The sequence below is a fragment of the Halyomorpha halys genome, unplaced genomic scaffold (genome assembly GCF_000696795.3).
Source record: "Halyomorpha halys isolate HHAL.00 unplaced genomic scaffold, Hhal_1.1 Scaffold426.1, whole genome shotgun sequence".
Taxonomy (NCBI): Eukaryota; Metazoa; Arthropoda; class Insecta; order Hemiptera; family Pentatomidae; genus Halyomorpha; species Halyomorpha halys.
The window spans coordinates 7789-24940 of NW_027108013.1; the positions used below are offsets into that span (position 1 = coordinate 7789).

Consider the following 17152-nt stretch of genomic DNA (forward strand, 5'->3'; position numbering starts at 1 on the left):
TAGATGTGAATAGAAGACAATAAATGTAGTATTAAAAAAAAATAAACTTTAGATACACTAGAAGATTATTAGGAAAAAAAAACTTTATGCAAATTATATATTATAGCACATCATTATTCAACAATTAAACTGATATCAATGAACACAAATAGCCAAAAATAAAATTAAGACAAAACTTAACAGGGTTAACTTCAACCCTTCCAAAAAAAGGTACGGCAAAAAACAATGTACAAAATATTATTAAAGTTGTTTAAGGCATAGTAAAGTTACAAAAACTGGTATGATTACTAGGTGCAAATTTTAAAAACAGTAACCATGAGTGATATCTGTAATTAATACAATGAGGAATTTTTTTTTCTTACTTTAGATAAATAGGGATAAAGATAACAGTTATAGATATGCCTAATCAAATGAAACGGGAAAAGTAGGGAAGTTATGCTAAAACATTTCAATCTGAGGATATAAATGCCAGGTAATGTTATCAACTATGTTATCACTGATATCAGATATGGAAAAAAAATGTTCATAATCTTAAGAGGTGGACATTTTAATGTTTAACTCAATATTTCCAGATATAATACTACGTTTATCAATCCCAATAATCATAATTATCCAAAACATGATTGCTTACATGGTCACTTTCTGAATCGGGTCTTGATTCTGGTTCTTTCTTATCAGGAATTCTCCTTCTCAAGTCTTCCATGGTAGTTAGATTAGATTAAAAAACGAAGATCCTTTAAATAAATTAAAGGCTCAGGACTCCTCACTAAGTGGATTACATGTTACAACTGAATCTCTAAATTCAATTCTAAATACGAACACAACAGAAAATGCTCGTCACGATCAATGTTGTTTAGTACCAACCCCTAGTATTATGTTTATCTGCTTAAAAAAAAAATTGTTACACTTCTGTAGTTTAAAATAAAATAAAAATATCTGAAATTGAAGTAATTATAGATTAAATGTCCAATAATCGTGTAATTTAAAGAAGATATCAGAGATAAGTGTAGTAAGTAAACTATTGATAAGGTTGGTGTCTTAGATCACCTGATTTGTAGGGTGTTTTGAAAACATAAATAAACAAGTCACGCATTCATTCCATGATATAATTAACAAAAATTTTCAAGAAGTACCATTTCATTTGTTTTTATATTAATGGGACATAAAACAAAAAGTAATAATCCACAACTGCTGTTTTTATAATCAAAATTGATTATTTAACTGATCCTTATAGATTCCTCCGTTTTAATAGTAGTATACTCATAATTAAAAAACAACAGAAAAGTCTTGCCTTGTCAGTTTTCAATGAAAATGATTGTGCCAGTGACGTTTTATTACAAATGTACTGATTAATAATTCTCATCGAAATAATTCGAGCGTTCTATTGCTCTGAACATTAGAAGAATATTAGAATTTTCTACAAATTATTATGTAATTCAAAAGCAGTTATTCAATAAGTTTCATTGATTTTGTGGTGAGAGTTATCTAATATAATGCGTTAAGAAGAATTTCTGTTTCAATATTTCTTTCTGAACGTGGATAGTTGTTCATATGATAATGAAGAATGTAATAATTTCAATTGTTGATAAGAAAGTAACCTCCAGTTGTTTACAACATATCTAAGTTGAGGAATACATCTCTAACAGCTGAGAAATGTACACATGATTGTATCAGCTGTGTTTAGTTATCGTAGGGGGTTGTATTCTATTTTCAATGGTGCACTATTATGCATCCATCAATATATTGTTTAAGAATGCTATAATTTTATTAAATAACTGTAGCGATCTTTTATTGTTTCACGACACTTAACTCATACCATATATCAACTGTTAAATATGCCAATTTCATACATTTTTCACACTAAATATAGAACTGTGAATGAGTTCCTCTATTTCACAGAAATAGTAAAAACGGGAAGCTTGCACACTTTGTTTTAAAAAAAAAATGGAAAGACAATAGTTATGATTAGTTCTTTAGTTAACTATGCCATTGCAACAAATAAATGTGACACCTATTGAAAATATATCTAAAGAAACTGAGGGTTCATTCAAAGAAGCACAGGTAAGAAATGGTTACTCATATAAGCATTTGTTTACTTAAAAGACTAAGAAGTCACTGCAGGTGTAATTGTTGTAGATGTATATTCGATCAAGTAAAAGTCAAGAAGTGTATGGCAGAAGTGAATCACAATCGTCTAGCCAAACTTCGACCAGTGTGGAAATTTGCCGAATATGTCACTGTGAAGGCGATGCCGAAGGCGGTCTTATTGCTCCCTGTTATTGTTCAGGGTCTCTTCGCTATGTTCATCAAAATTGTCTTCAGCAGTGGATTAAATCGTCCAACATTCGGTGTTGTGAATTATGTAAATTCCAGTTCATCATGCACACCAAAACCAAGCCCTTCATGGAAGTAAGCTTTACTTTTCTTTGAAAATATTATATATTTAAGTTCAATTTAAAATATATTTAATTGGAAACGTATTAATAAAAATAAGTGTCCGTGTAATTCACTGTGCAGAAAAATTACTAAGCGCAGACCATTGTTTATATTTTGTAATTGTTTCGAGTCCCCCATCGTGTACGAGTGATTGTTTTGGTTGCTATAGTTTTGTGGGAGATATAGTAGTTGCAGTTTGTGAACCTAAGCCATTTTTTTAAAACAAATTAATTTGAAATCATACCTGTGGAAGAAGATTCGCTTCATGATCATTATTATGTTAACTTTAGGAAACATTCATCAAAGAAGAGGGAATGATAAATAATAGTCAAATCTAATTAATTATAAATGGATTTAAAAAAAAAGTTTATGAACTTCGTTTATTAGGCTATTTTGTATTTTTGGTGATTGATAACATAAAAACAAATGTGGATTGTTTCAATCTGTATCGTTATTTAATGTAGTTATGTTTGTGCAACTATCTGTTTTCCATATTATTTATTAAAATAAAGAGAAATAAACATGTTAAATAGTTAGTCATTTCTTTTTTAAAGTCTGATGTAAATTAGATGCACTTAGTAATTTACTCATCATATGCATTAAACAAATTTGTATAATCCAAACTTAAGTTGAACTGTGGAGCACAGTTAGTTGGAAATAAAATTAATTATAAAAATCTAATAATTATATGAGATTGATAATTTAAATGATAAAAGATTGGTGCCTGTTTTATTGCTGACATGAGTGTATTATGAGTCATTATCATATTTTGTATTATTAATCATATTAAACACTTTATTTTATTATTCTGGTCCTTAAAAAGTTAATGCTTGTTTTTCTTATTGATATAGCAAACTTATGGTTCTGTTGATCATAAATATTGAATTGTTTTCTAATGCTTGTTTTATGACATTGATCATATATTTTATTTTTATTAAATCCAATTTTTTTTTCTCTCTCTTCATTACTTATTGTATGACATTGATTATTTATATTATTTCAGTTGAATACAAAAATTGTTTTTATTCTTTTTTGAAGAAAAACTTATCAATTACGATTTTATTTTATTTTTTAAATTAAGTTAAACTTTAAGGAAGCAGTTACATGTAATTTATTTTTAGTTCAGATAAAGGAGACTTCTTATTTCTACAAGCTTATCTACCATCATAAGTAGGTTTATGGGTTTCTGTTAAATAGTTTTTTCCTGAGGCCTTTCAAGAACTTTTTATTACAAAATCTTGTTTTTCTTTAATAATAAAATAATTTATAATAAAAAATAGATTATTATTATTATTATATTCAATCCATTGTATATTTTTTTTATTAATATTATTTTTATAATTAATTATTCCTTTTATGTTTTATTTTTCACTTGAATAAACTAAATACTATATTGGTGATAACTGGTTTGTTTTCTGTTTAGTAATTATGATAATGTTTCATTAATGCAAAAGAAATATTAGTTTTTGTATTACCTTTTGCACTTTTTGGAGATAAACATTTCACAGCAAAAATAAAGTGAATTGAATAGTTGTTTTATAGCTGTAGTCACAGCTAACTAGCTTGTCTCACTGATAAATCAATCTCGTCTACTCCTTAAGAGATGTTGTACTATTCTGACATCAACTAATTGAAGTGTGGCTCTTAGCAAATCAGAATTTGTCAAAATATTTACTCTTTTAATTAGCATTAATGCACATTGTTTGATAGCAGCTGGTTCTTGTTTAAACAACAATTGTTCTACTTCTGTCGGATATTTTTAAATAATAAAATAGAATGAGGTTACGTTTATCTTTTCTTGATTAAATTGTCTCATTTAATGATTAAAATTAAAATCAAATTAATTTGTTAATAATTGATTACTTTTAAAAAGGATGTATTGTTTAATAAATAAATTTGATCCCATTTAATTCTCAAAACAATTTATTTTTCATAAGTCCAACGTTTCGGCCCTCCTTAAGGACAATCTTAAATACAAATTTAGAACCGCATCAATTTAAAAAACTTAATTCGGGCTACTCTGCCTAGGTCAATAATTTAATTTCAAAATTACCCTATTTTGTCGATTCTTCAAATTAAATTAAAACTTTTAATCACGGTCAATTTACACTATTATATTTATATTGTGATAAAGTATAATAGTGTAAATTGACTGTGATTAATAGTTTTAATTTACTATGAAAAATATACAATATAATAAAAATATACGTATCCAATCAGCTAATACATGAATGTTTTGCAAGTTTTTTAACTAGATTACTGAATAAGGACTTAAAAGTTATTGTATATCACCACATTTTCTATAAAACATTTAGACAAAGTGAAGTAATTAAAAAAAATGTTAAAAAAACAAAAAAAACTGTTGAACATATATATAATGTTACTGGAAGTGTGTAAAATTAAATAATACATAAATAAATAAATATATATACTTAGAGATTAATTTTATAATAAAAAAAAATTATAAAAGTGACCACCCTTGATGATAGCTTAACATCATAAGTGATCCACGCCCTAAAACCAAACCTTGAGATCAGGCTCTTAATACTGTTTAATGTTTTCTGACATTTCATGTTCCTTTTAGGCAAAGAGTAGGCTGAGATAAAATCTTATGGGAATGCAGGAGATATACTTTTAATATATGACTTATAATATATTATACTTTATCTATGGTCTAATGATAATTAACGTTGTTAAAAAATATATATGATAATAGTGCTCCTACAAATTACAGAGATATAATTTATAATAACAAACTACTGAGGAATATTATTTATATTCAAAAGCACAATTCATTTTTATTTTTAAAATGAAAGGTTGAGTAAATACAATTGGACTGGTTAAGAGGTAACTAGAAGAAACAAAATTGGTGAGGAAATAAAGGCAAAGTTTAGGTTGAGAATTGCTTGTTATTTTAAAATTTCGAAATGGCTTAGCTCATTCTTTCTGTTATAGGAACATAGAAGTTAGAGTTTATAAATTTATTATGCTTCCTAATGAAATGTGGCCACTAAGAGAAGAAAAGCACCTTAAGGTTTTTGTAAATGAAGTATTATGTAAAATTTTCAGACTGAAGAAAGATAAGTTAACCAGAGAATTTAAATGGTTACACAATGCCGAATTTTGAAACTTATTTATAATTCCTTTTTTTTTTTTTTTTTATGACTCTCTTCCTTGTTGTTGTCGACATATGGGAGGAGGGGGTTACCTACAGGGAACCACCCTATTCTAACCATGTTGGGGGGTCAAGTTTTCATTTTACTGAACCGTCACAGAAATAAAGGTCGTCCTTCCTGGCGGGATTTGAAACCGCTGTTGCAGTCGTGAGGAATTCAAAAATGGTGGTCAATAAGATTTGCGTGTAAGGTTGTAGGGCTTAGTTACAAGCAGATTTTTTAAAAGAATACAAAACAAATAAATAAAATCTATATGGGTTGTTTATATTTTAACAGACATTAAAATGTAATTAATACTATCAGCATTCCTAAATGTTAACATAAGCTAGTGTTCAAAGGTTATTTTTTCACTGGTATAACTTAAGGAAAGATTCTTAATAGGAAATACTATTAATTAAATTGATTTAGCTAAGTGTATACACATATTTATTTTTCTTATTCCCCAGTGGGTTTGGGAGCCCTCTAGGATCAACCCAGCCTCTTAAAGTGAGTACTCTTAGTTGTGTAAAAATCTGGTGGTCGAGCATGATTCTGACCAAATCACCTCCTTGCACAACTGTTGGTTTAGTAACAGTACTTCCTTAGAAAGTACTCATAATCCTTCATCAGTTTCAGTGATACAGAATTTTTTTTAATATATAAATTATTAATACTAATTTAATAGTTTTATAGTGTTATTTTTTTTATTTTTTTAGTGGGAGCCATTGGAAATGACTGGATTCGAAAGAAGAAAGCTGTTATGTGCCGTGATATTTCATGCCATTGCTATAACCTGCGTTGTATGGTCTTTATATGTACTTATTAATCGAACTGCTGAAGAGATACACGAAGGTGTTCTAGAATGGCCATTTTGGACAAAACTAATTGTTGTAGCTATCGGATTTACGGGAGGAGTTGTTTTTATGTACATTCAGTGCAAAGCCTACATGCAGATTTGCCAAAGATGGAAAGCTTTCAATAGGTAAATTTTACTGCATCATGCAATTACTCATGTTAATTTTATAATTTTAATATTGAATTTATCATTATAACTAGCAGACTCAGTAATGCTTCGCCATTGCTATATTTGAGGATGTATGTGCATTAATTGAACACTGTTGAAACTTTGATATTAATAAATTATTAGATAAACTGATAAGACAGTAACTATAGTAACATAAATGATAAGAGCTAAGTTCACTGTATAATTGTTAATACTGGTCCGATTTAGCTGATTTTTTCTTATTATTTTAGATCATTTAATTATCTACAAAATTATCATATATATACTACATTAAATATGAATAGTTTTTATATAATAACCTTTACTTTGTTTTAATATTAGTACTATATTAAAACAAGGTCAGTATTCGTTTTTAGCACCTCAAGAAACCCTTAAATAGAAATTTTTGAAAAAATTGGAAAGTAAAATTCATGTCCCAAAATAGTCGCCTAAAAAGAAAAAATTAACTTCAGTAGGACTCGACCATTCTACACCAAACTTGGCAGTGGTTTAGGGCTCTATAAACTGTACTAACTAAACCAATTAGAATCGGAGATATTAAGTAGTAAAATGCTTTAAAAGGTTTTTTTTTTTTTTAAGCTAATATTTCACTCTTATAAGGGCATTCAATTCAAACATTGTTAATGTATGTTAAAAGAGAAGACATTCAGCTTTCCAATAGTTGTATTAACATAAGAATTGGATAAAAAGTGAAGGAATTATGAACGATTATATGAACAACAGTCATTGAAATTTAAAAAAAATCCTCAAAATAAATCAAGATGAAAAATTTCGAATTTTTAATTTCTTTGAAAAATGGTAATTTGCTTTCAGATGATGCTAAAAAAAAAAAAAAAAAAAAAAAATTGATAAGCTCTTTCCTAAAATTTTGTTTACCTACTTTACTGAAATCCTCATTATGTTTTTCAAATTTTTAGTGAATAAAAAAATCATGCAATAGAATCAGTAATATTTTTTTCTTATTCTTCAGATAGAGACAAATCGATGGAAACATGTATACTTTTTGTGCTACACCCCAAAAATGCTTAATTTTGATTTGTTAATTTTTTTTTACCAAAAAAAATCAGGCAAGCGTATATTCTTCTTCGGAAAATTCCAATCGGATGAATGGTATGGCAGTGCATAAAGTACGAACAAATACTCATTGTTATATCATTATAATTGGGTTTGGTGTATAAAGACGTTTTCATAACTTCTCCTTAGAATTATTTTTATTTCTTAACTGAGATACAAATTTATAGAATAGCTAAATAGGCTCGCATCAAACAATTACAATGTTTCCATTTCAAAATACTACAACTTATCACCAAAGAGCCATAGTATGTACATAAGAATGTTTTATGTACTGACTTAAAAATTCCATCAATCACCGCGTGTCATACATGCTTCGTCATACATACAAACTTATAACAAACATTTTTATGAAAAATTACTGGGACACCAAAACACACTAATAACACAAATGGCCATGACTCTCATGCCTGAGAACACAAGGAGGAGAGACTAAAAAGAACGTTGATAAGGGATCTGCTAAATTGAGGATTAAAGAAAAGCCAGAGAAGAGGGTGCTGTTCTTCCTCATGCTTTATAAGCATTTTATTTGATCAATTTAACAGTCAGACAATCTGGTGATTGTCAATTTTGTATTTGATAGGTGTGTGGATATAAATAAAAATTGATAAAAAAAAAATCCTTAACTGAGAACATCTACTGTACTTACAAAATCGGAATCACCCATCTCTCATCAATTATTCCCTTATAAATTTTTCAATTAGTATTACGGCGGGTTAGGGTTCAAAAGGAACCTTTACTAGCCCAACCGTAATTGGTAATAAAAATAAAACAGATGTACAGTCGAATTTTGTTTTATTGTATTTTGAATACTTTAATATAACAAAATAGAAACCTTATAAAAAAAAATTATATATATTATATAAAAAAGGAACTTAATGCTTTTGATTATTAATTAAAATTAATTATGAGAGATAGTTGACCGTGGATGATGAATGAGGAGAAGATGGTTGGGGGTGCGGTCAATAAAAAACAAATAAGTTCGATTAACTTATTTTAATGTGCCAACGTTTCGGCTAGAGTTTCATGTATATGTAACAATAATAGATGATAAAGAGGCAAATTATAAGTATAGTGAACAAAATTTATAACGCGGGTAAGGAAAATGGATAAAAGTGGAGAAAATAAGGGGTAACAGTAAAATAAAGAAAGGGGAAAGAAAACAAAAAAAGAATAAAAACGAATCTGTTCGCTGAAAGATCAAACACCTAATGGATATTGCGCTAATGACGGCCAAACTCAGAATTAAAAAAGCCATTACAACAATGACTAAGTGTTTTTTTATAAAGAAAACGTTACGAGAGGGTGAAAATAAAAAATAAAAAGTAGAAAAATTTTTAGAAGAAGAAAGCGTGTGAGAGGGTGATGACAAATGGTGATAGGAAGAGAAAAAATATATAAGAACCAACGAATTACCGAATAACCAAGTACCGGATGATGACAGTGTCATAATTATAATTAATTAATAATTAAAATTATTTTAAAGTTAAAAACTAAAAAATATTGGTTGTATCGCTTGTGACAAAAAATAAAAATTTCTGTATATCACCTTCTGTGATGGGGCCCCTTGTGTGGAGAATTGTCCTGGTGGAGGAAGAGAATGGAGAGTCCGCCCACCTTGGCTCGATGAGAATATCAGGGTTGGCCAGCCTGCTAACAGCAACTGATTAGAAATATGAAGGTGCCTGAGCCGGCATATGTAGACAATAATGGTATTATTTATACCTCTGTAGCATAAATCAAAACACGCTAATACGAAATGCTTAGAATTATAACAGATAAATTTATTTATAGTATGGAACCAATTATTAAAAATATGTTGGCCGTAACAATGTTATGTATGTTGGCCGAGTTTTTAACTCGAGAAATTATTATTTGAACCTTATACAATCATGAGAAAAATTAATTTCAATATTAGAGAAAGGTATCAGGAATAATACGTAAGAAATGAAAACATTTAAAAACAAAAAAAGAAAAGGAAAGAAACCAAACTTTAATAAATAAGCCTTTTATTCGACAGAATGACTAACTATAAAATCAGTCTTTGTATTTTCAATATTAATTCTTTAACAGCTTAGCGTTGAGTATGTGGTTAATAGTAGAATGTTATATTTTTTTAAAAATATTTCTGGTGTACTTTTTCAAAAGTAAAAGGTAAGAATTTCACAATACAAAATATTATTACTAGTGCTTTTCTACTTACTGTTGAAATTAGAGTTAGTCAATTCTGTCAACTGAAAAGCTGAAATATGTTAAGATATAAAATATATTTAAATATAAATGTACACGCTCCCTCGAAGTGACTAATGTATCATAAGAATGAAGCTCATATAAGAAAATAATAATAATAAAGTAAGTTCTTCTTCTTCTTTTGCTTCTCCCTATAGTACCCACTCAGCATAGGGAAACGTTCAACCACTGGCTCCAACTTTCTCTATCAGCAGCTAGGTTCCTGGTCTGATGAAGATCCTTTCCTCTTACTCTGCAAAGCTTGTCGACATACTCCAGGTAGGACATCCTTGGTCGTCCATGAGGCCTTCTGTCATCCGGTATATACTCTATTGTCTTTAGGGGTCCATATGTTTCTCCATTCTAATGCCGTGGCCGAACCATTTCAATTGCCATGTCTGCAATCTCCTTCTCTGAGGCAATCCCCAGTTCCTGGCCTATCCTCTTATTTCCTATTCCTAGATCCTATGGAGATCTTCCACTTGCCTCCCCACTTGTAATATCTTTCTTTTGCTGGTATTTGTTTCCATTCCTTTCCGGTGAAGCTCTTCATGCCATTCAGTCACTGCCTGCTGTAATTTATCAGGGGTGTCTGCAATGAGAACAATATCGTCCGTGTAGAGGAGGAGTTGTATGATGACCCGGCAGAGGTTTCTACGGCCCAGGAATGTCCTCTCTGTTCTTCTTTTACATATGTCAGCCACTTTATCCATGTATAGTAAAAATAGCAAGGGACTTAGACTGTCACCTTGTTTGACCTCTCTTGCTATGCTAAAGCAATCAGATTCCTGTCCGTTCAGCTTAAGTATTCCTTTTGGGCTTTGATAAGTGGATTTAATTGTGTCCACCAATGGTCTTGGGACATTCTTAGCTCTGAAAGCCTCCCATATTTCATGTTTTGTATCGGAGTCAAAGGCTGCTTTGAGGTCAAGTAAGGCGATGTACATACTTTTGTTTCTATCCCAGGATTTCTGGAGTACATTCTGCAGAGAGAAAATATGGTCCTGTGTTTGCTGTCCTGGTCTGAACCCGGCTTGTTCTTCTCCGATGAGATGCTCTACTAGGGGTCTAACTTTCCCTCCAGAATAGACATGTAAAGTTTCTATATTACTAGTGAGAGACATATAGGGCAATAGTTGGAGCATTCTGCCTGAGACCCTTTCTTGTGGATGGGAATAATTATGTTATATTCCCAGTCTGTTGGGATCATCTTCTCATCCCAAGCTTTTTAGCATAGTACTTGTAGAGCCTTCACTTGCTCTGTACCGTCAACCTTAATGAATTCTGCTACTATATTGTCTCGACCCTCTGCTTTACCTGTCTTCATTCTTTAAATAACCTTTTCAACTTTATCTTCCTCTATCACCTCATAAAACTCGGTATCGTTCCACGGTTGTTCCTGGTTCGCCGGATGAGTACCATCAGCAGAAAATTGCTTTCTGTAATACCTACACCAGACGTCTAAAATGGCCTTATTATCCGTGACCGTGTTCCCTTGCTCATTCTTCACATTTCTTATACCTTTACTTTTCTGGCCTCTTAAAGCTTTAATCCTCTTCTAAAACTGCTTAATGTTCTCTCCGTGGTCTTGGTCCAGCCTTTTTAATTTAATAAATAAATTAAGTTAAGAAAATAATATTGGACAAAAAAATATGAACCGAACACTAGCATCTATATATGTAAAAGAAATAAGTAGCTTTATTTATTGATAATATTAGAATCTGCCACAAACTTGGGCAATGAGTAATAGTATTAATTGTACACTTTCATAAAAAAAATAAATAAATAAATAAAGTAAGTAAATAAATATAAAAAATACAAAATTAAATAAATATAAAAATAAATAAATAAAATCTCTATATGTATATAAACATAAAAATAAAATGAACATAATCAAACTGAGTAAAATAAATTATATACAATATTTATGATCACAACCTAGATTTGGAGATTGGGTGAGGCTGTTACAGGATCAGGATGGGAGGATAGAATGGCTGTGTTATCAACAAATGTTACCAGGAATGTATTGGGAGTCATGGGAATGTCAGCCGTGAAGAGGATGTAGAGGACAGGACCCTAGACACTGCCCTGGAGAACCCCTGCCTTGATTGGATATATATTTGAGTACTCAGAATCATTACGAACTCGAAAGGAGTGATTTTAGAGATGTGGGCAGAGGATAAGGTATAAGGCTTGAGGAAATAGGGATTTGAGCTTGAAAAGCAATCTGGCATTCCATATCCGGTCAAAAGCTTGCACTATGTATAGAAAGGCACCTGAGCAGTATTGTTTCTTTTCAAGAGCTGAAGAGACATAGTCGAGTTCTTCAATTGTTTTGGTTTGGTCAAGATGAAGTTCTGGATGAGGAGTGAATGTGTGAGAAAGGCGAATGGCTAGTTCTTCGGCTTTATCTTTGTCTGATGCTGCTATCATCTCATCAGAGGGGATGGGAAATGTGCTTGATTTGGATTTTTTGGTCCTGTTCCAGAGAGAATGATCCTGAGTAGAAAAGGTAGAGAGGTAGGAGTTGAAGGACTGGGTTCGATGGTCGGCCAGTTCTCTCTTAACTAGTTGCTGTAATAATTATATAAGCGACGATCAGTAGGGTATCTAGCGTGTTTCCATAATGTTCTGTATTGTGATCTTGATGAGGTCATTGAGATGTTATGGTAGAGGATTTGCCTTGGGTTTATTTGGGACATTTTAGGGTAAGGAGGCAGACCAGACAGCTTGATGGATAAGGGTTGTTAAGGATAGATTGCGTCATCTAGATTTTCAGGGGTTTCTAGGGAAACTTTAAGACCAATTTGGTCTGTCAGGATTTGGCAGAAGAATTCCAATTTACTGGGCCCCTTATGAATGAGGGTGGAGGTAATGCAGGGATTGGGGATATGGAGATGGTTAGGATTAGTAGAATATGGTCTGAAGATAGGTTATCGAGGTGTGAGAGGGAAGTATTTAGAAGGCCTAAGACTTTGTGTATGAAGAAGTCCAGTAGGTCAGGGTTACGATTAGGAACGGTTGGCCAGTATGTAAGTAAATCGGGACAAAGAATATTACAACAAAGGGACTTGAGTGCAGACATCAGCAATCGTCCACGGGAATTTGTGGTTCTAACTCCCCGTTGTTCATTTTTTGCATTTAAGTCTGCACATAGAAGGAGTGGGTGAAGGGAATAACGAAGGAATTAAATTGTGGTTGAGAAGTGGGGATTTTGGGTGGGGAATAACCAACCCTAGTGTTATGAGAAAGAGTGAAGTTTGGATCAATACAGCTGCAGTATGTAGGAAATTTTAGGATTATAGAAAGACCAAGTGATGAAAAAGGGATTGATGGATAATGATAGCAGTGTCACCATATGCTGTTCCATCAGGATGTTCCATTCAACATATTTGGTACTGAAGTATGTTGATTAGTCGTCTGGTGGTAAGTCGAATTTCAGTTATTAAAGCTACGTCAATATTTTTGTCGTATAATAAGACCGTTAGTTCGTGTGGGTCTGAACACCATTTGCATTCTAAAGGAGAATATAGATTTTATTGGTGCCATTTAAAGGTTTCTTGGTGGAGAAATAAGGTTGGATACTAGATTCGTAAGTAAGGAGATAAGTGGAGTGATAAGGGATCTAAATTTGAATAGGAAGGAAGCAAGGAGGTTTGTGAGATCAGTGCCGTTGGTAGTTGGGGGATACAGGGTATCTCATGATTAGGCTTTTGAGGAGTGCATATAGCTTGAGGAACAGAGACTTGAGGATGTTGTGGTTGGATTTGAGGATAATGGGATATAGATTGCGATTGCAGCAGGGCCAGAGATTTTGGTTCAGTTTGCCCAGTCATTTCTACAAAGGACACTCCTGGTTTAACAGGTCTTGATGGTCTTGTTGCCTCTTCCTGTCTTGCACCTACCTGTTTTCTGGAAGACAGGGTTTTGTACATCTGACATAACTTGTAATTCAAAACAATAACTGGCTTATTAATAATACTTAATAAAAATTACAAGAAAATTATGATGCATAATTATGAGAGATAGTTGACCGTGGATGATGAACGAGGAGAAGATGGTTGGAGGAGCGGTCAATGAAAAACACAAATAAGTTCGATTAACCTATTTTTAATGTGCCAACGTTTAAATATTATGGTGAGAAAGAATAATAAATAAACTATACAATCAAATTACAATTTAATGGGTTGTTTACACGGCATCATATGTTGACTGAAGATGTAGAGCATAGTTCTCGGGCAATACGAGGCACCTTGTAAACAAACACAGGCTTCTGTATTTACAAATAAATGTTTTCATTAGCGATATATTTACTCGTGTCTACAAAATAAATTATTTCATTCTTTTCTTTTTTTTTTTTTTTTTTCATTTTAAATGAAGAAAATATAACGATAAATAATCACAGAAAAATAACACTTGAGTGTTAAAAATTAAATATAATTTTTAAAAGAACTGAAATATAATAAAAATTACAGCATATAACATAAATATAAAAACCTCCAAAGAACTAGATTATTTACACACAAAGGTGCTTTAACACCATAATGCTGTAACAAAGTTCACAAAAAGTATATTGTGATTTTTTTCTTATTATAGAAATAAGATATAGGTGTAGTATTAGTGGCACACAATGCTCAGGCAATATCAAGTACCATGTAAACAGATGGAGACTTTTGTAATTACAATGTAATGTTTTTGTTAACAATATATTTACATGTATCGGCAAAATAAATGAATTCTTCCTTTTTTCTTTTCATTTTAAATTAAGAAAATATAATGATAAATAATTAAAGAAAAAAAAACAAAGGAAATATAATATAATAATAATAAAATGTAATTTTTAACAGAAATATAATAAAAATTACTGCATACAAAAATAATAAAAACCTCCAAAGAACTAGATTATTTAACTTTGGAGGAAGATAGTCCAGGTGGTGGTCAATAAAGGTATCATAATAGTAAATGAAAACTATTTATTATTAAACAAGGTTTTGCCTCACTTTGCAGGGTTTCGTCAAGGCTATAAGAATGAAGTTCTGTTACCAACTGAACTGGTTAATAATAAATAGTTTTCTTTTACTATTTTGATAGCTTTATTGACTGCCACCCAGACTATCTTCCTACAATCTGCTTCATAGGTCAACTTCTTTAAATAAATTATTTAACACCATAATGTTTTACCAAAATTCACGAAAACTATATAGTGATTTTTTTTCATATCATAAAAAAAAAGATACAGACGTAGTATTAGTGGCATACAATGCTCGGATAATATCAAGTGTCACGTAAACCGATAGGGACTTTTTTATTTACATTGTAATTTTTTCATTAACAATATATATACATGTGTCTGCAAAATAAATGATTTCATCCCTTTTTGTTGATTTTTTTTCATTTTAAATCAAGAAAATATAATTTTAAATAATTCATTATTAAATTATTATAATTGTTATCAAAAAAATAATTATTTAATGAAGTGAAAAATGAAATATATTTTTTAACATATCATAAATATATTACAAATTATATAACACCATAATGATTTACCAAAATTCAGGAAAACTATATAGTGATTTTTTTCATAACAACATATATTTACAACAGTAACAGGAACCTTCAAATAACTAGATTACCCACAAAGGTTATAAAGCTTTTACAAAATCATAAAAATTATAGGAATATATAAAAGCGAAGTTTTAGAAAAAAGTAATAAAAATTATAAATTATAATAAAAGTATCTAGTCAAAGAACATAAAAATGTTAATGTTAATTAATAATGAACAAATTTTACTATGGAACAATTAATATCTTAAAATATTAGTAATTATCTTAACTTACTTTCAGGAGTGCAAGGTGTGTCCTCATAGAATTTAATCTTAATTTTTTAGTAATTCTGCATTGAAAAAAATTGACATATGTCCAATAAGTTCGTTCAATAAGCCAAAAAATAAAACACCCTGAAACTGAAAATTTCATTGAACACAGAAGAGCTATGTATTATTTTTATAAATCCAAGAACTTTCCATAAGTCAGGAACTATTGATCTGATTTAAGTTCAATTCCGAGGGTTGGTAAAGGTTCTCAAACAATGCGATTTACTTACTCCCAGAGGTTTGTACATGGTTTAGGATCAAAGTTGTCAGCAAAAAGTCTCAATTTCGTTCCTGTTTTTTGATCAGTTTTTATAAACATACAAAAAATAATGCTACGGCTGTTTACATTGATGAAAAGAAGAAACTCTTCCCTTTCAAATGAGTCGTAATTTTTGAAATCAGATAAGTTGAAGACGGAATACAGAGCTCTAAATCGAATCATAATTTGCGAATTTTAAGCAGTATTAACCAACTCACCAACATGATATTATATTACTTTCAATAAGAATGTTTAAATTAAAATACTTTTAAATTGTAGGAAGATAGTCTGGGTGGTAGCCAAGAAAGGTAGTAAATTAGTTAAAAAAACACTATTAGTAACCAATGTTTCACCATACTTTGCAGAGTCTCTATCAGGGCTAAATGAGAAACAAGATGCAAACATTGTAAAATATGATAGAACAATATAATATAAATAGAAAGAATCTACAGCGAGATAAATTACCTGGAAACCGAAATAAGATTTAGAAGACTGAGATTCTATGGGCACATGATGAGAATGGACCAAAACAGACTAAACAAGAAAGTTTTTGACAGAATCCATGTATATAAGAGAGTAGGAGGATATGTGAAGCAAATGAGAGAGGGAATAAAAAAATTGAGAGAGAGAAATACTTTATTTATTCATCTATGCTGTCTAAATACATTAGGTTGCCATCTCACACAGCATACTTATCAATCCGTAATCGGACATATTTACATTACACATACATGGTATAATCATAAAAAAAAGATATACAATAATAGAATATAATAAACAATTTTTTTCACCCCTACAGTTTCCTTTTACAATCCATTTCGATCTGTAAAACCAATACAAATGTTTCACTCATTCCTATTTTTCTTTCTCATTTCAGCTCAATTATTCAATTCACCCGATCAACAAATTCGCTCTCCGGAATTTACCCTCCTAGAGGAATTTACCCTTCAGTGACCCGCTAAAAAAATTCAATATTAGACGGTAATGTGAGATCAGACCATCATTCATAGTCACAGCAGTAGATCAGTCTACCAAGAACAAACAACTAGATATATTTTACGAGAATAAGAATAACACATAGATTAAAAGGAAAATATAATAAAAA

The 17152-nt window shown here is 30.6% G+C and overlaps 1 protein-coding gene across 1 annotated transcript in view; it reads left to right on the top strand.

The window, feature by feature from the left end:
* Positions 1 to 499: 499 nt before the first annotated feature.
* Positions 500 to 17152, top strand: part of LOC106682586 (uncharacterized) — a 28736-nt gene continuing 12083 nt past the window's right edge. Inside the window, exons 1-3 of the mRNA XM_014423523.3 lie at positions 500 to 2061; positions 2137 to 2409; positions 6308 to 6573. Of these exons, the coding sequence (XP_014279009.1) occupies positions 1984 to 2061; positions 2137 to 2409; positions 6308 to 6573 (617 nt within the window). The 5' untranslated portion in view covers positions 500 to 1983. The remainder of the gene's footprint in view (positions 2062 to 2136; positions 2410 to 6307; positions 6574 to 17152) is intronic.